Source organism: Mus caroli, unplaced genomic scaffold (genome assembly GCF_978045245.1).
Source record: "Mus caroli unplaced genomic scaffold, Mus_caroli_1 scaffold_18, whole genome shotgun sequence".
In the NCBI taxonomy this organism is placed as follows: Eukaryota; Metazoa; Chordata; class Mammalia; order Rodentia; family Muridae; genus Mus; species Mus caroli.
Genome location: NW_028227273.1, coordinates 38,061,142 through 38,083,154, shown reverse-complemented (window position 1 = coordinate 38,083,154; position 22,013 = coordinate 38,061,142). Strand labels below are relative to the sequence as shown.

General features: G+C 50.8%; 1 protein-coding gene across 3 annotated transcripts in view; it reads right to left on the bottom strand.

Annotated features, from left to right (window-relative positions):
* Rfx2 (regulatory factor X2) overlaps positions 1 to 22,013 on the bottom strand; it is a 55,892-nt gene that overhangs the window by 30,584 nt on the left and 3,295 nt on the right. For 2 of the 3 annotated variants that reach the window (XM_021149744.2, XM_021149747.2), the window contains exon 2: positions 2,310 to 2,401. In XM_021149744.2, coding sequence (XP_021005403.1) covers positions 2,310 to 2,393 — 84 coding nt within the window. In that variant the 5' untranslated portion in view covers positions 2,394 to 2,401. Of the gene's footprint in view, positions 1 to 2,309; positions 2,402 to 13,125; positions 13,276 to 22,013 lie in introns of those variants that run through there. The other variant, XM_021149746.3, reaches the window with a different exon arrangement.

Sequence of the window (22,013 nt, the reverse complement as noted above, 5' to 3'; positions counted from 1 at the left end):
GACAGGGTTCCCTGGCGCAACCCTGACCCTCACTGGTCTGAGTCACATCTTGGCTGTTTGGATGAAGGAAGCAGACCAGACTAATTTGAAGAGAGGGGACACTGGGGACTGTGGTCACCCACTTTCTAAGTGCTGAGAGGACCTGTGAGGACACAGCTCTCTCTAGTGTCCTAGAATGGAACTGCAAGTCCAGTACAGTCCTGACCAAGACAGAGCCTGGCCCTGTGGGTGAGGGGGCCCTAGTTACCACAAGGATCCAAACAGATGAGTGTAAACACACATGGTGTCTGTCCTTAGGCAGGAATGTCAGTTAACCATGAACAGGTGCAGGGCTCTGACTCCCACCACAGCATCAAGGGACCTTGAGGATCAATGGACATGGGGCTCAGATGTCACAGTGAATCCAGAGACAGGAAGTCGACTCAAGGTAGGGAAGGGATCAGCAACTGCTGATAGGGATGGGCCTCTGATAGAATGTTGTGGAACTAGAGAGGCAGGATGGCTTAATACAATAAGAACCATTTTACTTTCACGAGGTTCACTTTATATTGCGCCAATCCCATCTCAGTTAAAGGGTAATCAGGAAGGGCTATGCGCACATGGCTCTGGGAAAGAGTCCTTGCTGCATAGCATGAAGATGTGAGCTCGAATCCCAGCACCCACACAGAAAGCCAGGTGTGGCTACAAGCTCCTATGATCCCAGTGTACAGGAGGCGGGGACAACAGGACCTCTGAGGCTTGCTGGCCACCAGCCCAGCTATAGTCAAAGCTGCCGCTTCAGGACAATAAGGTGGAGAGGGACAGAGGCCTCCATGCCCTTCACCTGGCATTTGTGTCCACACCCAGCACATCCCCTCCACTATTGTGGCACACACCTCCAATACCAGCACTCGGGAAGCCGAGGCAGGAGAGTAGGTTGAGAACTTGAAGAAAGAGTGCATTACAGAGTGAGGGCTATAGCTTGCAGGGCATTTTCAGCATTGCAGAAACTGCTCTCAGGCACCATCAGCCGTGGTCTCAAACAACAAGAGCAAAACAAAAACAAAAACACACATACACATCCCCTGAAACACTAGGGGTTGGGTTGGATGTGATGATAAATAGCTGTAATCCCAGGATTCAGGGTGGAAGAAGGGGTGAGGCTGAGGCAGGAGGATTGTTGACAGTTCCAGGTCAGCCTTGGGTTACATAGTGAGACCTTGTTTCAACAGATCACCAGAACAAAAGCAGAGGCACAGAGTTTGCTAACACTGAGAAGTGTGATGGGGCAGCTAGATCTGAGCAGTGGAGGGTCACATCATCAGAAAGCATGTAAGGAGCTGGAGGGGTGTGGACGAGGTGAGCAGCTTTGTGATGGAGCCCTTTTCTGGCACATGTAAAGGTACTGGGTTCATCACCAGCATTTCAGGAGAAACAAAGGGCAGCATCTGAAGGTATCTGCCTATTGATTGTTAATTTCCCCTCCTTTGGCTCCCTGAAAAAATAAGTTAGTATGTGTCCTGTGCCTGTGTCCCTGACCTTTCAGTTTGCCTGGCATGCCCATGTGTCCTGCCCCACACTTTACTCTGAAGGCTGGTGTGCTCATGGCTACAGAAAACAGTGGTGGACAACATCCCTCAAGAATGAATCTGGGCTGGGTGGGAAGCACACTCAAGACCCCGGGCTCCATTTCTAATATGAGGGAGGAGGGAGAAGGAGATGGAGGAGGAGATGGAGGAGAAGATGGGGAGGGGATAGAGGAGAAGGAGGAGGAGGGGGAAATGGAGGAGATGGGGGAGGAGGAGATGGAGGAGGAAGATATGGAGGAGGGGGAAATGGAGGAGGAGGAGGAGGAGATGGAGGAGGAAGATATGGAGGAGGGGGAAATGGAGGAGATGGGGGAGGAAGATATGGAGGAGGGGGAAATGGAGGAGATGGGGGAGGAAGATATGGAGGAGGGGGAAATGGAGGAGATGGGGGAGGAGGAGGAGATGGAGGAGGAAGATATGGAGGAGGGGGAAATGGAGGAGGAGGAGGAGATGGAGGAGGAAGATATGGAGGAGGGGGAAATGGAGGAGGAGGAGGAGATGGAGGAGGAAGATATGGAGAAGGGGGAAATGGAGGAGATGGGGGAGGAGGAGGAGATGGAGGAGGAGGAAATGGAGGAGGAGGAGGAGGGTTGAATGGAGCTTTTGGGGAGCATCCTAAGATTTCTCTCTACTTTGAATTTTTCAGTTATTTTTCCTTAGGCACAGAAGCTCTCATCTGTGTCATGGTTCTTTGGTGGCACTTTTCAAAGAGTGCCGGGATAGCAGGGCGGGCACAGTCACCTGTGGGGAGGCTGGCATGGGCTGGGCTGCAGGACGCAGAGCCACTGACGCTGGCGAATCTGCTCCTCCCTCGGAGTTCTGCATGCTGGGATCTAGAGCGGAGAGAGTGGTGGTGAGGTGTCAGGGGTCACACACCTGCAGCCCATGGCCCTGAAGCTGAGCAGCCATGGTCACTGATGGCAGCAGGGGGCAGCTCCAAGGAGAACGCAACCACTGCACCAACAGTGACCACCCAGGTTCAAATCCACAGAACCCATGTAAAAAGTAGGCTTGTTGTTTGTGCCTATAGCCCCAGAAACGGAGAGGGGCAGGAGGACCCCGGTCCCAGATTCAATCAATAAGCTCCTGTCTCAACAGTCACTGGAGAGGACTCGGAGCTTAGACCCAGACAGCCTCTGACATAGAGTGCCCACAGGAAGAGGGGATGAATCCCTGTTTGGTGTCACTGGGTTCTGCACCCGCCTGTGCTGCCCCATTGGTGATCACTAGATGGAGCCAGAACCACGCAGCGCAGTGACACGCATCAGTGTAGCGGTTTCCAGAGGGAAGGCACTTGGAGTGGCTCAGGACACAAGCGGAAGCAGGAGTATAAGGAGTTCAAGATGAGGAGTCTTAAGCCAGCCTGGGCTACAAAAGTAAAACAAAAAATATTCTGTAAGAAAAATCTTTTGTGTATACACTCACTGGAATGAGTAACTAAGCTGATGAATGAATAAATCAAATCCAATGTTTTAATCTGACAGAGGGGAGGACGGCTCAGTCAGCAAAGAGTCCTTCAAAGGCTCAAGGACCTCTCAGTTCTGAGCTCAGAACCCAGTAAGAAGCTTGGAGTCCCAGTGACTGCGGGATGAGAGGTGGAGATGGGGGTGGGGGGGTTCCTGGAGTTCATGGGCCAGCCTGGGCCACAAGGTGAGTTTCAGGGCAGCCTGGACCCTGGAGTGAAGGAGGCTCTGTATGAAACAAAACTTGTCACCAAAGACTCACAAGAATGTCTGAAATGAACAAATCTAGTAACACCCAGTTGCTTCCATTCCATGTCTGAACAATGGACACCTCATTCATACAGAGAGACAGACAGGCAGACAGAAACACACACACACACACACACACATACACACTAGGTGTGGTTGATCATGTCTTTGGTCCCAGTACTAAGATGGGCCGGGGTGGCCAGGTCTCAGGTTTTAGGCCAGCTGGGTGGGAGAGATGGTAACAGCCAGTGATGACTGGTGGGTTTGTTGTTGGTACTGCTGCATGGTGCATGAGGTTTCCATGAGGGAAGTTCAGTGGGCCTGGCCCACAGGTACTAGCCCTGAGGGACATGTTCCAGGCTGGGTCTCTCTGTCCCTGTACTTAGGATGGGAGTCCTCTGTGGCTACTGAGTCCTCACAGTATGCACCACCCTCCTTACTCAGGAGCTGCCCAGGTTGTGGGATCAACTGCCAAGGAGCCCAGAGCTGAAGTTCAAATGTGCCCTCCTCTCCTCATTCCACCGGAACCTCGGGACGGCACTAGTGGCTGACAAGCCAGAGAGAAGCTGGGATGTATCTGAGTCAAGTGAAAAAGTTAAAGGTTGTCATTCAATAAGGGAAGGCCACAGATGTCACACTGAGGTTGATAAGCTACAGTTAGGTGTGTCAAATGTGTGTGTACATGTATGTGCATGCATTTGCTGCATGGGTACATGCATGTGTGTGTGTGTGTGTATGTGTGTGTGCTTGTGCATTCTGGTGTGTACTGGCTGGAAGGACTGCAATAGCAATGGTGTGGCTAAGCTTGCTAGGCATGGGAGTCTTGCTCATTGGCCCTCTGCTTCTCTGCTTGGTTCTTTGCCTCTCCTGAGTTCTCTCCTGGGGGACCTGGCTTTCTCTACCTGTCCTCACCTGATTTCCTCTCCTATGAGGGTTTCAGGAGCCTGAGAGCACTCTGTCATCCTGCCTCTCTGAGCCTGGCTCATGGTTCCCTGGTGACCCAGCTCTACCACATGCTGCCAGTCAATGGTCCAAAAGAAGGCCTCAAGTCTCCCCAAGACCAGCCTCTAATCCAGTCTGTGCATTTGACCTTGAACTTGACAGAGTGCCCAAGTGGAGTTGCTGGATGGCAGATTGCAGTGGCCAGTCTCCTGCTGTCTCCAAGGACTCCAAGAGGCAGGCACAGGCTGCAGTGCGCTGGGGTCTGGCCTGGCGCCAGGTGGATCTGCTGGGGAAGCGCCCTTTGTTTACAGGGGAAAAAAAAAATCTTGGGTTGCCTAGCAACAAGTGGGCAGGCAAGGAAGGGCAGGGAGGCTGTGAGCCATTTCTGGGCTGGGTTCCTGGCTGTCCTGACTCACTGTGACCTTAAGCAATTTCTCTCTCTTTTATCCCCACCCCTCTATCCACCCATCCAGGGGTGCTGTGACTCTGTCACTTGCCACTTGGTTAAGCTCTGCTGTGGGGGAATCAAGCCTCAGTTGGTCTTTGTTAGTCTTGGTGGCAAGACTGGATGTATGGCACCTGAGTCTTACCCACCAATGCAACTTGTGTCCCTGCTCTGAGTAGGGGGACAGGTCCAGCCAGATGGGCCCACATTCCAGCTCCCCTACAGACAAGTTCTCTTGGTTCCCTGTGACCTGAGGTCTCAGGAGCAAGTGGCCTGTGTGTGAGACTGGGCATTGGTGACCTATGCTGGGGGCTGCCCTGCTTAGCATCGACCTGAAGGTGATGCTGGCAACTGTAGCGGCTGGCCATGGTGGCTGCATCTTGTCTCCCTCCCCACTGTGGAACTGAGTTCTTTTCCATGCCCCTGAACTGCCTGCCTCTTAGTAGGTATTCATCAGGGTTGAGAGAGCTGAGCACTGTTCATGCCAGTCACACTGTGTGACAGTCACCCATGTCCCCAGGAAGGGTCAGGGTCCCCAGGGACACCAAGAAACTCAGCATTTTCTGGCTATCACCCCTCTGAAGCCTGAGGTTGAATTCACACAGACCCCCACACACTGAGTGGAGAGAGGGCTCAGAGGTCCAAGGGCGGGGTGCCCTAGCCAAGTGCCAGCCACCCTTGTAAGATTTCCTTCAGCTGAACTTTTTTGGAGTGCCTGAAGCCAGCCCTGTTTTTGCCATTTGGAGACTGGGTCTCCAGTAGGCCTGAGCTCACTGAGTGCTGAGGTTGGCCTTGAACTCCTGACCTCCAGCTTCCACTTCTCCAGGGCTGCAGTGTGTGATAGCCATCACCACACATGGTTTAAGGAGTGCAGGGAATGGAACCGCCTATTGAGCCCCATCAGTTTGCCTCTGGCACAGGTGGGTTTCCAGTTGGAATTGGCAACTAGTTCCCCACTGTGAACCTTCACATTCCATTTCTTTTTCCGGCCTACATGGGGGCTCAGTGGGTCAAGGCACTTGCCACCAAGACTGACAACCAGGCCCATGATGGTTGCCAGCTGTCCTTTGGCACGCAAGCTGTGATACAAGTACCCTTCAACTCATACATAACAAATAAATACAACAAAGAAATAAGAGTTTCAGAGGGGTCACACGGCTTGCTTTCTGTCACAAGGGAGCAGCTCTGGGAAGGACCTGTGCCTGCAGAGGCCCAGTGACAGACGAAAACTTCAGTGATTGGGGAGTTGGAATGCTGCAGGTCCTGGGCCTAATTCACTTTATATCGGGCTAGCCTTAGCCTCCTAAGTAGCCATTTCTCACTCCTCTGTATCAGACTTAACATCCAGACTAGAGATAAAAACCCTCTGGGATGTTATCACTTAGAGAACCCCAGTTACTACCAACCCAGAGGCTGAGTCCTCAGGGTGTCTGAGGCCCGCAGCTGTACTTCTGTCCTGTGCAGTGGCTGACACTGGGGTCTCCAGCAGGGAACGTGGTGCATCCTCAGTTACTGCTCCCTTTGTCCCATTACGGCAAAGCTCCACTGAATATCATGCTCAAATGTGGAACTTGAGGTAAGCTAACTCTGTGCTCCTGGATTCTCAAGTTTGCTCTGGAATAAACTCACCCCATTTGAGTGGAGAGCCATGATTTTATGTCTACATGGGGAATGTAAACTCACCCGTCATGTCCGGGTGCTCTGAAGTTACCAAGGTGGTGACTTGGGACTGGGGTAGAGCTGGCGGCTGACAGTGCTCTGCCTTCAGGGAGTAGGTGTCAGAGGTGTCACATGGACATGCACAGACACACAGTGCCCACATAACATGGCTCAGTCACTCCCAAGACAGCACCATTTTGTCCCTGTAGACGCCTGTCTGTAGCTGCACCCTGTGTCCCAGGAAACTGGCTAGCTCTGGTTTTCACTGCACACGGGACTCAAGGCATGTTTACCCTGACTAACTCCCTCATGCCCCACTGTGGGTTCCTCCACAGTGTACAGCCCTGAGGCCTGAAGCTATGCCATTTCCTCCTGCCCACCTGAACCTGTGCTCTGTCCTGGTCCCATCATCCCTTCCTCTTGCTCACTGCACCTTGACCAGGGGAACCAAACTGTGGATGGCAGATGACAGCCAAGGAGAAGATGGAGCAGGAGGCACAGTCCCCCATCCCTCCTGCCTGTGGGTAGTCACAGCACAGCTCACAGGTCTTCCCTCTGCCCCACAGCATCTTCTGGGCTCTGAGACTGGTGATGATGGGGGAGGGTATAGCTAGTGTTTACGTAAGTGGCAAAGCAAGCACTTCCATGGGAAATTTAAAAACAAAAAGCAGTTAGGCCCAATGAGATGGCTCTGAGCTTGCCATCAAACCTGATGTCCTGATTCAATTCCTGAGATCCACATGGTGGAAGGAGGGAACCAATTCTCAAAAGCTGCCCTCTGACCCACCCAGGTGAGCTATGGCATACCTGTGAAGATACACATACACTCACATAAATAGAACATGTAAGATAATCCACTAAAAAGGTGCTGTGTGTCTACTCTTATAAGCCAGGAGCCCACACAGCCCAGGCTGACCCAAGCTCATGGTGTCGGTGAGGCTGGGCTTCAACTCCAGGGAACTCTACTTCTTTCTGCCTCCCAATCACTGGAGTGACAGGCATGTGCCACTGCACAGAGAGCACTAGATCTTAGCCATGGGTTGGGTATGATGGAGCAGAGCTGCTGGCTTGTCCTTCAGTTTTTCATACACCAAGCTTGTTTCCATTTTTATAGGACACTGTCACATTCAGTGATAGGAGCAACCCTGAAAGTTCAGAAACCTGTTGAAATTCTTTTAAATGTCCCAGACACAAGCTGAGTCACTACAGCTGGGACACTGGGCCCCCAGGCAGTGGTGGTGCATGCCTTTAATTTCAGCACTTGGGAGGCAGAGGCAGGCGGATTTCTGAGTTCGAGGCCAGCCTGCTCTACAGAGTGAGTTCCAGGACAGCCAGGGCTACACAGAGAGACCCTGTCTCGAAAACAAACAAACAAACAAACAAACCGCTGGGACAGTAGCCGCTCAGCATCAAATGATAGTCTTCTGGCAAGTAGGGGGTGAGTGATGTACAGAGGAAGTTAGTGACAGGCTCCAGGGTGCATCGTGGGAACACCCAAGACCCAAGTAAAGGTGGCAGCCAAATCCCCTCAGAGCAGCCCTGCTCCCAAGTCTGGATTTATAGCTTCTTGTGGGGGCAGGGTGTCTGAACAGAACTCAGGCCAGTGTTTACCTCAGCAACGGGGCCCTGGGAAATAGTCCCTGTCCCTAGCCACAGGGAGGAGTAGGAGGGCGGTGGGTCTGATCCTGATCCAGCCAGGGCTGGAAAGTGGCCTGCAAGAGGCACCTGTTGTGAGACTGCCCCGCATCTTTGGTGTACCCTATCAGATCACTCTGGGATCCCAGTGTCAGAGGGGATACCAGCACAGGGGACCAGGGTATTCTGGGTTCAGGTTCCAACACCAGCCCGTCTTGAGTGAGAGTATTTTGGGGGCTCTATTCTGCTTTGTCAGCCATTGGAGTGGCCCAGATGGAGACCCTAGAAACACCAGGAATTAAGAGTTTCTTTAAACGCCTTTAATCCCAGCACTTGGGAGGCAGAGGCAGGCGGATTTCTGAGTTCGAGACCAGCCTGGTCTACAGAGTGAGTTCCAGGACAGCCTGGGCTATACAGAGAAACCCTGTCTCGGAAAAAAAAAAAAAAAAAAAAAAAAGAGTTTCTTTTAAATTCCACTGAAAACTAAAATCAGAGTCTGTGGGACTCTCAGTGCCTGCTACCTGCCAGCTCCCCACCCCCTCCGGCGAACCTCCACATCATCTAATCAGAAAACACATGCAGATGCTGGATGGGAACCGGGCGCCGGCCTCTGGCGCCGCGTGCCCAGCCCTCATTGTTTGCTGAGTAACAACGGTTGCCAGGGGCGACGCAGTCCACTCCCGTTTCCAAGCGCCCGTTGCCCAGCAACCCAGAGAATACTTCCCAAACCAAACAATGTCATCCCCGGGGCAACTTCTCTATCTCACTTTAAGCAGATCTAAAATAAAAATAAATAAATAAATAAAAAAGAAAGCCCTTCCAAATATGTAATCTATTATTTTCAGAGGCCTGAACAGCAAGACAAATAATTTCTTCTCTATAGTAACCAGGATGGACCGGCAGCTCACCAGATCTGAGGCTAGAAGCCCAAACCAATGCTTCCCTCAGCTCCCAGTGATCCTGAGGCCGGCTGCCACCCTTCCCAGTCCTGGACCAGGAAAAAGGATGGGGCTCAGTTTACCCTTAGACAGCAAGTTACACACAAGTCTTCTCTAGGCAAAGAAGCAGGGGTTAAGCTATTTGAGAAAAGTGTAAGATCAGAGCAGTTGCCTAACATCCCGGACTCCACAGAAAGTAGCAAGCATGGGAGGAGCCGCACACACCAGCGGCTCAGGGTGGCCCTGTCCCAGAGGACTCCATGGAGGGTAGGGACTGGTACTCTGTCTTCTGCCCTCCCAGAGAGAAGCAATGGCTAAGAGGAATTGGGTGACTTCAGAGGCCCTGCTGGGTTTGAGGGTGCGGCCTTTAAGGCCCATGTGAGGGACAGCCCTGGCCAGCATCCTTTGTAAAGGCCAATGAGCTTGTCATCCAGGCAGGGCCTAGGCTCTCCCTGATAATTACATTACTTAGTAGTGTATGTGTGAGCATGCACCTGCTGTGCACAGAAGTCTGCTTTCTCTTCCCACTAGGCGGGTTCTGGGCATCCAACTTGCGTTTTTTTTTTTTTTTTGGTTTTTCGAGACAGGGTTTCTCTGTGTAGCCCTGGCTGTCCTGGCACTCACTTTGTAGACCAGGCTGGCCTCGAACTCAGAAATCCGCCTGCCTCTGCCTCCCGAGTGCTGGGATTAAAGGCGTGCGCCACCACGCCCGGCTCAACTTGCGTTTTTTAGGCTTGGCAGCAAGCACCTTTACCCACAAGTCACCTCTGTAGCCCTTGAAACAGGTTCAATCAAAGCACAGAACCCCAGCCTCCTAGGCCAATGCTGGACCACTCAAGCACATGCATCAGTAAACATAGGTCAGTTAAGTGGCCCTGTGGCTTCCAGTGCAGACAGGGCCCCGGTTAAGTCAGGATTTGGTGGTGGTGGTGGTTTGTTGTTTGTTTTGTTTTTTTGTTTTCTGAGACAAGGTTTCTCTGTGTAGCCCTGGCTGTCCTGGAACTCAACTCTGTAGACCAGGCTGGCCTCGAACTCACAGAGATCCCCCTGCCTCTGCCTCCCGAGTGCTGGGATGCTGCTGCTCAGTGACACTGGGGCAGTCACTGACTGCTGGGGTGACTGTGTTGCCACTGCTGCTCTGGGGATACATCTGGTGTTCTACATTGGCTTTGGAGGTGCTGTGGTGAGGCCATCAAACATCCTGTTCAAAGGAGGAACAATGCGGGGGTCTTAGCTGTATAGGGCTTGGGCAGCAAGATGGAACAGAGGTAAAGGCATGAGGGCCTAAGGAAACTCACACTTGGTAAACCTGGCCAAGGACCCATGGCTGGGCACCCACAGGCCCCACAGGTGGGTCCACTTCTATCACCTTGCTTAATGGACATAGTATCAACATGTCTCTAATGAAGTGTCTCTCCTCTTTCTGGATGTGAGTCCAGAGATGAGTGCAGCACCCAAGCCTTATCAGAGAAGTTTCTGTGCAGCGGTCAGTCGGGTCGGTGTCAACACAGAAGCATACAACTGACCAAAAAGAGAGAAAAAAGGCACCAAGTGCTCAGCCGCAGACAGGGACCGTGTGATGACAGGAGAGGGGGCAGAGAGGCTGGAGAGCCTGATGGGGCAGGACCAGAGCAGACATGACAGGAGTCCAGCACCAGCATTAGCTCTGTGCTGTCAGGACAGGCTCAGGTCTGTCCTCTTCTGTTTTTGGTGACTCCATTCTTGGGTCTTTGTTAAGTCAATTTCCAAAAGAGGAGCTCGGGATCATTCTAGGGACATGGAATAAAATGTTCTGAGCGCTGGAAAGGCAAAAAGAGAGGCATGGGGATTCTTTTAAATATATTTGGGAAATGTTTGATTTGTTTGTTTTTGTGTTGAGATGGTGTCACATAGCACAGGCTCAAACTCTCTATGTGGCCAAGGATGACCTTAAACATCTGACTCTCCTGCCTTCACCTCCCAAATGTGACTGGTGTATGCACCATGCCCATCACATCTTCTTGCATTAACCATGTAAATGTTTACATTTAAGATTTTACATAGCCAGGCATGGTGGCACATGTCTCTAATCCCAGCATTCAAGAGGCAGTGGGAGAAGGATCTCTGTGAGTTCCAGGCCAGTCTGGTCTACACAGTGAGTTCCAGGCCAGTCTGCTCTAGACAGTGAGTTCCAGGCCAGTCTGCTCTAGACAGTGAGTTCCAGGCCAGTTGGTCTACACAGTGAGTTCCAGGCCAGTCTGGTCTACACAGTGAGTTCCAGGACAGCCAGGGCTATGTAGGGAGACCCATGGTCAACAGCAACAATGCTAGGTGTGCTCAGGACTGGGGACCTGCCTGGCATGTGAGGTCCCCGGTTGACACTCAGCACCACAGTAACACTATGGCTGACCTGAGACTGGCCAAATGCTCACTTGGGGCTGGAGGCCTCTGGCTTTTGTCTCCTCTCCTCCTAAAGGCCTGTTTGTGTTTTGTCGAGGTTGTCACAGGCAGCAGGACAACCTCATGTCACCCCCAGGAGCCCTGCCGAGGGAGCTGGTGCTCAGCTGTGTTGCTGGTTTGGCCACTGCTTATGTTAAGGTCAGCAGTGAAGTGGGCACGGGAAGACAGTGGAGCATCCATTGGCAGACAAACAGCTGGGACTCCACAGTGGGACAGCACAGGACAGACCTGATGCTGATGTTGTCTTCCTACACTTACTCTCCATCCCAGGACCTTGTTCACCAGGAGCTGAGTGAAGGAACATCAGCACCCACCACTCATGTCATCAACAAATGCTTTTGTACGACCCATGATTGCCCAGCTGAGAAGGCAGCTAACACAAGGTCACAGAAGATCAGATGACAAACATGCTATGCAAAAAACAGATGGGAAAGACAGGGAGATGGAGGAGAAGATGGGGAGGAGATGGAGGAGGAGATAGAGGAGGAGATGGGGAGGAGATAGAGGAGGAGATGGGGAGGAGATGGGGAGGAGATAGGGAGGAGATGGGGGAGGGGATGGGGAGGAGATAGAGGAGGAGATGGGGAGGAGATAGGGAGGAGATAGAGGAGGAGATGGGGAGGAGATGGGGAGGAAATGGGGAGGAGATGGGGAGGAAATGGGGAGGAGATAGGGAGGAGATGGGGGAGGGGAGGGGATGAAGGAAAAGTGTGAACTCACAGGGAGATCATGAAATGTTCTGAAATTAGTGCTGATGGCCACATAACTTTGAATATACAAAAGTGTGGTAAGCAATATATTTTAAATGGGTGAACTCTGTAGATGTAAACTATAATTCAATAATCTTGTTTTTGCATACATTTGCATATGCATGTGCTTTCATATCACAGCACACGTGGACATAGGAGGACAACGTGTGGGAACTGGTTCTCTACTCCCACCACACGGGTCCCAGATTGTACAAGGTAGTCAATCTTGGTGGCAAGCACCATTAACCACTGAGACACTTTGCTGGTTGTGGTAAATTGCTTTTAAAAATGTATATGGGTCTCAGGTTCAGTGGCTCACATCTTTAATCCCAGCACTCAGGAGGCAAAGGCAGGAAAATTTTTATGAGTCTGAAGACAGCCTGGCCAACAGTGAGAGCTCCAGGACAACTTAGTGAGTCCCTGTCTTAAAAACACTGAAAAGGGCTTGGAGAGATGGCTCAGCGGGTAAGAGCATCGACTGCTCAGAGGTCTTGAGTTCAATTCCCAGCAACCACATGGTGGCTCACAACCATCTGTAATGGGTTCTGATGCCCTCTTCTGGTGTGTCTGAAGACAGCGACAGTGTATTCATATAAATAAAATAATTAAATCTTAAAAAAAAAACACTAAAAAATTAGTGGAGAGTAAATGCAGAGCTTTGAGCATGCTAGGCAGGGGCTCCACCCACAGACCACGACCCCAGCCCCTCACTGGGGGATTCTAGGCAGGGGCTCCACCCATGACCACGCTCCCTCATAAAACAACATCTAACAGACCTGCCCAAGCTGGTCTTTAACTTTCAATCCTCCTGCCTCAAACTCCCATTGTCTGGGGTGATTGGCCTGTGCCACCAGGCCCAGCTCAACAGCTTTTCAACATAACAGCACTCCCGGGCCTGTCTGTAAAATCCCGCGGGATCACAGCATCCAATAGGGCAGCTGACTAAGGTGGTGCTTGTTGAAAGAATAAAGTAATTAATCACGAACTGAAATGGAAGCAATGGAATTTATGGGTTTTAATGCAGGTAATTATACTCACTGTAAAATCACCACAGCACAAAACAGTAACAGGCTTATTCATTCACTGTTAATTGCCTGGTTGTATTTCAAATGTTCTCTCCAAAATTAAATCATTTGACTGCACAGTAATTTTTATGTAAAGAGGTCCACAGGAGGTAGACAGAAGTTCAGGGTGGCAATGTATGCCTGTCACCCCGGCATCTGAAAGCAGAGAGAAGCGGGAAGATCACAAAACAAAATAAGGACTAGCAAGATGGCTCAGAGAAAGGGCTTGCTGCTGAGCCTGTTGGTCTGAGTTCAATCCCAGGGACCCACACAGTAGAAGAGAGAACGGATCCCCATAAATTGTCCTCTGACCTCTGCACATGTGCACACACACACACAGAAGTAAATAAATGTAATAAAAAATTTAAAGGTTAACTTTATGTTATATGGATTTTTTTTCCATTTATTGTAAATAAAAGGATAAGTGTTGAGGAATACCTAGTCAGAACAAAAGGCGCACCTGGTACAGGGTGGCTGTTTTCCTCAGAGAAAGGACATCACTTGTGATCAAGAGACAATTGGGCGGGTGCAAAACCTCAGAGGCAAAATCCTTGTGACCTTTGCAGCAATGGACTTGGGGACCAAACAAGTCAAGAGGCTTTGCAGGGATGGTCCCACAGGAGGGGGGAGGGAGGAGGGAGGGATGATTTAGAAAGGCTGGGCTTATGCTGCCAACACTTGCCTCTGCAAGGCCCATAAATAGACCAGCCCAAGGGGGATGAATGGGGAGCAGAGAGCGGGAGGCTGGCATTGCACAACACAAAGTCCGAAACAAGATGAGGCTGGGGTTTGGGAACCTAGACAAAGGCAGCCAAGAGAACGTGGGAGCGGCAGGGTGTGAAACTGGTAGTTTCTAAAAGATCTTACAAGTTTCTGGAAGATTCTAAAAGTTTCTAGAACGTTAATGGGGAGGTCAAAGAAAAGCTATTTGGGATCAGTGTCTCAGAATCATACTGCATTATCAAAAAATTATCAACTGTATTTTAAAATACGAGGGAAGTTGACATTAGGGTAAATAATCTCATTCAGGGTGAGGTCTTACTTGGGTTTCTGTTTCGAATTGTTTGTTTAAAGAGCAAGAAGGCAAACTACAGCAGAAACCACAGAACTCGTGTGAGGTTCCAGAGTAGAGCCCTGTATTCAGGCGGCAGGACGCAGATGCCATTGGCGGTTCACGGTACATGACAGGACACTGTGGACAGGGTGGTCTGCAGGCTGCGTGTAGACTGCACTAACTGCAGTCTGTGGGAGACACACACCCACCCCTCAGAAGGACTTGGAGGGACAGGAAGCCTGGCTGCTCCAGGAGCCCTGGCGTAGTCAAGGCAACAAGCACAGACTTGTGGCTATGGAACCAGCCTGGCAGGGCACATGGGTGCAGCTCCTGGTGAGGAATGTGGCTGCATCAGCACAGGGGAACGTGAGTGGGTGGGGTAGACCTGACACAGAGACATGGGCTCCAGGAGGTGCTTCAAGGGGCTCAAGAACCTTCTCTGGTGCCTTCAGGATTCAAGGTGGCATTGAAGTACATGTGTATGTGTTGCTGGGAGGGCCTGTTACCTGGCATTCTGGAACATTTACAAGATTGCAAATTGGTTGGGCAGGGAGGCAATGAACAGGGAAAGGAGGAGAAGGCAGTGTGCATGCTCACTCGTGGTGGGCATGGAAGTGGTACTGAGGCCACAGCTTCTTAAGCAAAGGTGCAGCCTCAGGCAAGGACAACAGTAGAGTCACCCTCATCTGCACTGCAAGGACAGTAGAAGGCAGTCACAGTCAAGAAGCCTCAGAACCAGCTGTCTCCTCCTGACACGGGCAGTGCCACAACCTGCCTCCTAGCCCAGAGCTGCTGGGCATCCTAGGACACACCTACATAGCAGAAACTTAGGCAGCAAGGAAAAAGAAGCATTGGCAGCAGAGCCAGAAGGAAACAGATGGTGGGTGGGGAGGCTGCTGAGGGCTGCTCGATGCATGCAGAAGCACAAAGGCAGTAGTATTAGCTCAGCCATGGACTCCAGTTCCCACTCCAAGGACATAAGGACAGTGGCTTATGACACCAAAAGGCCACACAGGGTGTGGGGCTCGGTGACAGATGTCCAGAGTAGGGAAACCCAGAGACTGAAAGTGGATTCATGGGTGCTGGGAAAGTGGGGTGATAGGTGAAAGGAGGCTGTTGAGGAGATGAGGTTCCGTTGAGAGTGATGGAATGTTTGGGAATTAAATAGAGGCAATGCTTACACAGCTTTGTGAATGGATCCAAAGCCCCTCAACTACCTGTACTGAAAGAGTGAAGTTAAATCAAGCTCTCTGGGCTGGGGAGGGGGCATTAGTGGGGAGAGAGCTTGCCCAGCACCCCTTAACTGTGGTGGCTCATGCCAGTTATCCCAGCACTCAGAAGGCAGAGGCAGGAGGGTCAGGGGTTCAAGGTCAGCCTTAGTTACATAGGGACTTTGAAGCCAGCCTGGAACACATGAGACCTGTTCAAGGTGAAGGAGGGGGAGGGGAAGGGAGGAGGAGGGGAAGGAAGAGGAGGAGGGCAAAGGGGAGAGTGAGAGGGGATAGGGGATGCTTCCCCTGGGATGTGGCTCAGGAGTTAAGGTAGTCCAGGAAAGCTGATGCAAGCTTCTGATCCCATAGCCAGACAGTCACCATGGAATGATGGCCACCGTACAAATCTGGCTAACTGCTGCTTGTTTTTGCATTATCTACTAGCTACTGAGGGTTTTCATTTTTCTTTTTTCAAGTGTTTGGAAGGCATCAAAAATGAAAATATTTTGTGACAAGAGAGTGCTCAGGGGTAAAGGTGCTTGCTACTAAGCCTAAGACCTGAGTTCCAGCCCTGGGTCCTACATGACTGAGGTGGTGGGAGAGACCCTACTGCCACACAAACACAAAAATAAATTTAAAAATAAAGTATAATCTCAATAAACAAAGGACAAAGATGTAATAAATAAAATTGCAACACTGGGAATTTTCCTTCCAACTTTCTTTTCCTAGAAGTCAAAAGGAAATTTTCCCCGGCTTAGGGATGGCTGGATGTTTGGATGTGAGGACAGACAGATGGCAGGGCTGCTCTACCTGCTGAAGGTCTGCATTTGTCCCACACTCTGTTTTAAACACACCGAAATCTCTGGAAACTTCCAAATAAGACCAAGAGCCAAATCTGAGCACTGCCATGGTTCAAACAGAACTGAGCTCGTAAGTCTTCCACTGTATACTCAGCCCTTCAAAAGGAGGCAGGCTGCACTTCCGCTCTAGGACCTCACATCTGGGCAACTTTCTGGAAGAGCAACTCACAATTTTGACCAAGCCACAGGGCTTGAAGATGCCTAGCTGCCTAGGCATGTGCATGGTGCAGGTGTAGCAGCGGACTCAGCATCAACAGGCGCCTGCCACCAAGTCTCCTAGAGCGGGCTCGATCCCCCATCCGAGTGGAAGACTCCCTGACTCCCCTTGTCCACTAGCCTCTGGTATGAATGTGCATTTGAGGTACTGTCCTCCTGACATACTAAGTGTGCTAGGAGAGCCTGGAAGCGAGTGGGGCAAAGCCTCTAGCTGCCCAGGTGCCCAGGAAGGAAAGGAAAGCGGGTTAGGTAGTGAGAAGGTTAGGCTGATTCCATGACAGGCTTCAAATTGGCAGTTAAAGAGACTAGGCCTAAAAACTCAGGCTTCAGGTAGCTAGTCAGAAACTGCCCCACCATCTGGCCTGAAACAAGGGCAATGGGTCAGCAGTTTCCAGACAGCCCCCAACACCCCAGTAATGGAATGTCCTTAGAGATAGTGTAAGACACAGCCTACCTACCCCAGGATTCCTCGGCAACAGTTTCCAGCCACCACGCCCTGGTACTAGTTCTGGAATGCCTAGAGATAGTCAGACAAAGCACACCTTAGGATTCCTCTAAGGTGCGAGCTCACTTCAGAGTCTCTCTATCTTGGTAATGGGGAGACCCCAGCATGCTGGACTTCTGCAGAATAAAACACTCTCAGTGTTTACATACTGTTTGAGTCTGGAGCCTGGAGCATCATTCTTCAGTGAATCATGGACCCTTACAGTAGAAGGGCTGGTTCCAGACCAGAAGTTGTCAGCTGAGCAGGAGACTTTTCCTGATTGGACATTGCCAGGGTGCCATGTTTGGCCAATGCCACTAAGTTAAATTAGTGTAGAAGTATGATTCAGGCTAGGAGTGTGGCTTGACTCTTGCTGAGCTTCACAGCTCGAGGCAGCCTGCAAATAACATACAACAACACACACTCCTGTTGCTTAAGCTGGGTGCTCACCGGGGTTGATGCTAGTGCACAGTGGTTGCTTCCATGAGACCCTCTCTCCAGCACCATTCTTAGCTTTCTACATGGTGAAACATAGTCACCCAGTTAACTTCAGGACCTGGGATGGCAGCTGATTGAGCCCATAATATCTGCCGAATGAACACTGGCTTCAGAAAACTGGACAGAAACAAAGGCCCCAAGGAGTTTTCTCAAATCAGAAATACACCCAGTCTTTGACCTTCCTGTGAACATGAAATTCCAACGAGTTTCTGATCTGCTAGAGGCATCTGGGAGTTGCATCCCAGAGAGGCAGGAAGGACCAGTAGAGACATCATGAAACAGGCACACATTTCTACAAACTTCCAAGACCTTAGCCCACAGCCCACCTCTTGGACACAAAGTATCTGGATAGTGTGGGGTGTTTCTCAGAGGTAAACAGCTTGCAGGGAACAAGACAGCAGGATTAGAAGGAGCCTGACTAACAAGGGCTTCATGTGTTGGCCAGTGACTTCCACAGTGAGTCAGACCAAGGCCACAAGCCCGGCTGTCTTGTCTTTCTAGGACACAGTCCCTTCCTTTCCTGAGGTTTGTCTGCTTTCACCATTCCTGTTTTCTTGGTGTTCAATCCTAGAAGTTACTTCCTCCCATGCCATCTCAGCCTCTTTCAGCTTCTTCAACCTCAGAGGCCTTGGTTCAATGTGAGCCAATGTCCAGAGGTGGAAACAGCTGCAGAGTACATGGATGGATGGACAGATGGACTGGTTGGTGAGTGAATGGATGGATGGGTGCAGGGATGGGTATGTGGGTGGATGGATGGATGGATGAACAGGTGGATAGGTGGATGGATGGATGGACGGATGGATGGGTGGAAGGATGGACAGATGGATGGATGAGTAGGCACAATGTAGTCCATCCATACACTTAAGTATTACAGGATGAAGAAGATTCTGGTATCTGATACAGCTATCGCAGGGTTCTCTGAGGAACAGAAGCTGATGGAATGCACACACGCGTACAAGAGGTTTATCAGAGTGGCTCACAGGCTGCTGTGTGAGACTGGACAGCTCAGCGGTCCCATCTCAGTCATGGAGATTCTCGAGAGCTGCCGGATCCCAAGTCCACACTGGGATCCTAAAGCTGTGGGTTCTAACACCATCAGAGGAGTGGCTCAGGATAGACGACCTTGCCAGTGAGCTATGGTAAGCAGACAGAAAGTGCAAGCGTCCTTCCACATGGGCTGTGAGCACAAGTGTGCCCCAGATTTAGCATGGGTCTTCAGACCTCAAATGATGCAACCAACAAGAATCCTTCACAGATGTGTTCAGCTACTTGGGTCTTAGTTAATTCTAGATGTAGTCAAGTTACAACCAAGATCACATCAGCAAAGAGGGCTTCAAGGACACAATGTTCATTTAAAATGAGCCAGACACAGAAGGCCACATACCAAGGAATCCTACCCACAGGAGGTCCCAGTACCATCAGATCCACAGAGACAGGAAGGTGGGCACCAGGGCCTGGATGCTGGTGTCGAATAACTGCAGAACTGTCATCTGGGAAGAAGGGGGGTCTCTGCAGAGGCTGCATGGCCACACAGATGCTTTTCATTGGCCAGTATGCCGCCATGACAGAGGCCAGCTATGAGCTGGGTGGATTGCTTCCTCAGCTTCTTCCTCTGCTTCTCTTACCCTTCCTAGAACCTCATTCACATCAACACACACCCCTGAAGGGCCTCTAGCTTGGACACCTAGATCTTATGGATGTCCCACCCTGCTCCTTACTTCACTGCTGTCCCTCCATTGTCTGACGCACACAGCTGGCTGTATGACCTTTTTTGGCTCCCAACGCACCCCCTCCATATCCCTGAGGTCACTGAATTGGCAGGATTTGCCTAGCCCTGAAGCCAGACATCCAGGAAGGTTACTGACCTCTGGGTCTGAGAGGCCATGATGAGTACCCAGGTCCTGGGGAGCCCTTGACAGACAGCCACCAGAACCTCTGATCCCAGAGGCCACCAGCCTAGCAAGACAGGAGACCAGGTGGCTGGCTGGGCAGATATAGTTCAAGCCTAATGGTGACATTCCTCTTTGTCACAGATGCTCATCTCAGTCACTGCTTCAAAACTTGGGAAAGTTTGGAGGCCCAGGATTCAGTGGATAGAGTGAATCACCTCCTATCATGCAAGGATTCCTAGGTTCCTTCCCTGGTGCTGTCTAAAGGAGGTGTGGTGGCATATGCCTTCCATCCCAGCACTCAGTAAGTGACAACAGAATGATCAGGAGGAGTTTAAGGTCAACCTTGGCTACCCGGCAAGTCTAAGGCCAACCCAGTGTACAACAGGATCTGACCCAAGAGTCATGGTTAGCAACCCCTGCTTCGTCCAAGGCCTTCCAGAGTCTACCTTCCTTTCCTGTGGGCCCTTGCAGTTGGCCATCAGTGGCTTCTGGAAGACTCCTGAAAACACGGCCACACCCCTTCTCCCCGGAGCCGCTGTAGCCGGTCTAAGGTTTGCTAAAGTCCTGATTACCTTCCCGCTACTCCTGGCGCTTGGGCACAATGCCTTCTGTATCCTCAGGGGAACGTTGTCTGCTCCCCCTGGCTGGTCCTGCCTGTCACAAGAGGGCACTCAGTCAGTGGAGGATAGTGACTGGCATCTATCTGATGAGCCAATGGTGTGGCAGCCCTTCCTGGACACCTCCACCTCACACCTGCCAACTCTTCTCATGGCTCTACCTCCATCTCTCCTCCCTCCAATCACCAGGAAGCAACCAGCCCCCTTCCTCTGTCTTGAGTGTGCCAGTGGATTCCATAAAGCACTTTACCCCAGAGCCTTTGCACTTCCTGCCCCTGCGAATCTGAGCTTCATTACCTAATAATGTCAGGCCACAACATGTCCCTCTATCTTGGGAGTGGGGTTCTCAGGTAGCCCAGGGTATCCTTCAACTCATTATGTAATCAAAGATGACCTTGAACCCCTGATCCTTCTGCCTCTTCCTCTGTGTCCCATGGGCTGGACAACAGGCATGCTTGCTCCACATGCCTAGTTTCTGTTTTTCCTGGTGCTGGGGACAGAACCTAGGGCTTTGTGTATGCCAGACAAATGCTTTACCTACTGAGCCCCAGCCCATCAACATTCTACCTATTTTTAAATGTTGTTAACATGTGCATGGATTTTATTTTTTGCTGCTTATATCTATGTATTATGTGGATGCTGAGCGCCCTGGAGGTCAGGAGAGGGCATGCGATCCTCCACACCTGGAGATGTAGAGCTAGCTGGGAGCTGGGACCCAAACCCAGGTCCTTTACAGACAAGTCAGTGCTCTTAACCACGAGCCACCTCTCCAGATCCACTCTATTTTTTAAAAAGATTTATTTTATGTATATGAGTACACTGTCGCTGTCTTCAGACACACCAGAAGAGGGCATCAGATCCCATTACAGATGGTTGTGAGCCACCATGTAATTGCTGGAAATTGAACTCAGGACCTCTGGAAGAATAGTCAGAGATGGCTCAGGGATTGGGAGCACTCTACCTATTTTTAATGGGTGTATGATGTTTCCTGAGTTATCAGTGAGTCCTTGTGACGCATATCCCAAGAGCAGAAATCTCTGGGTTTGTAGGGAGCAGGGGCCAGTCAGCCATTTTGGCAGGAAATCACAGGATTCCCTAGGGCCAAAGAAGCAGTCAGAGGTACCAGGGTGCTGGGAAGAGTGGCAGAACCTGCCATGCTGTAAGGAACAAGATAAGGAAACCATGGGTGAATGTAACCATGGAAACCAAGCCTAGAGTGTGGGTGTGAATATGATAAAGTAACCATGGAAACCAAGCCTAGAGTGTGTGTGTGCACAAGTATGATAAAGTTGAAGTAAGGTAACTGCCCGATGAGGTAATGTGTGAACACCTTAACTGACCATCTATCAGCATAGCAGCAGTTAGGGAGAAGGGGGATTGTGGTTCAAGTTCAGAAATACGGGAGACCTAGTCTTAAGCAACAAACAAAATGTCATGTGATGACAGAACATGAACCATGCGGGTGGTCCAGTTCATCTTCACCTTCTAACACCCATGTCACCCACCCATCCATCCATCCATCCATCCACCGTCAGTCTGTCCCTCTAGCCATCCACCCACCTATCCACCCACCCACCTGTTGCAAGGCTAACACTGGCCCTGGCTGTCTCAGGGTTGGGGAGATCATCTCACACACCTTGCTCCTTAATTTAAAACTACTGGTTGATTAAAGTTGTCTACAGCCTGTAGCTGGGCAGAAGGAAGGTCAGAAAGGTCTTGGTTCCCAGGCTTAGGGTCTGAGGCAGAGACCACAAGGGAGAGAGAAGACGCTGCCATGGGGTAGGTGAGTCATGAAAACATAGCCACGAGGCTGGCCAATTGGGATCAAGAGCAGCCCAGATGGAGCGTGGCAAGTTATAACTCGGGGTTATTGATGGGGGAGTAGACATAATAGCATCGAGGGTAGACATCTGCCCAGCTCTAGTGCTTTAAGGCTTACTATAAATTTAAAAGTTTTGTATCTTATCTGGGAACTGAATGTTCAAAGGTGGGTTAGAAACTCCCATATGAGATTGAAAATGTAATACAAC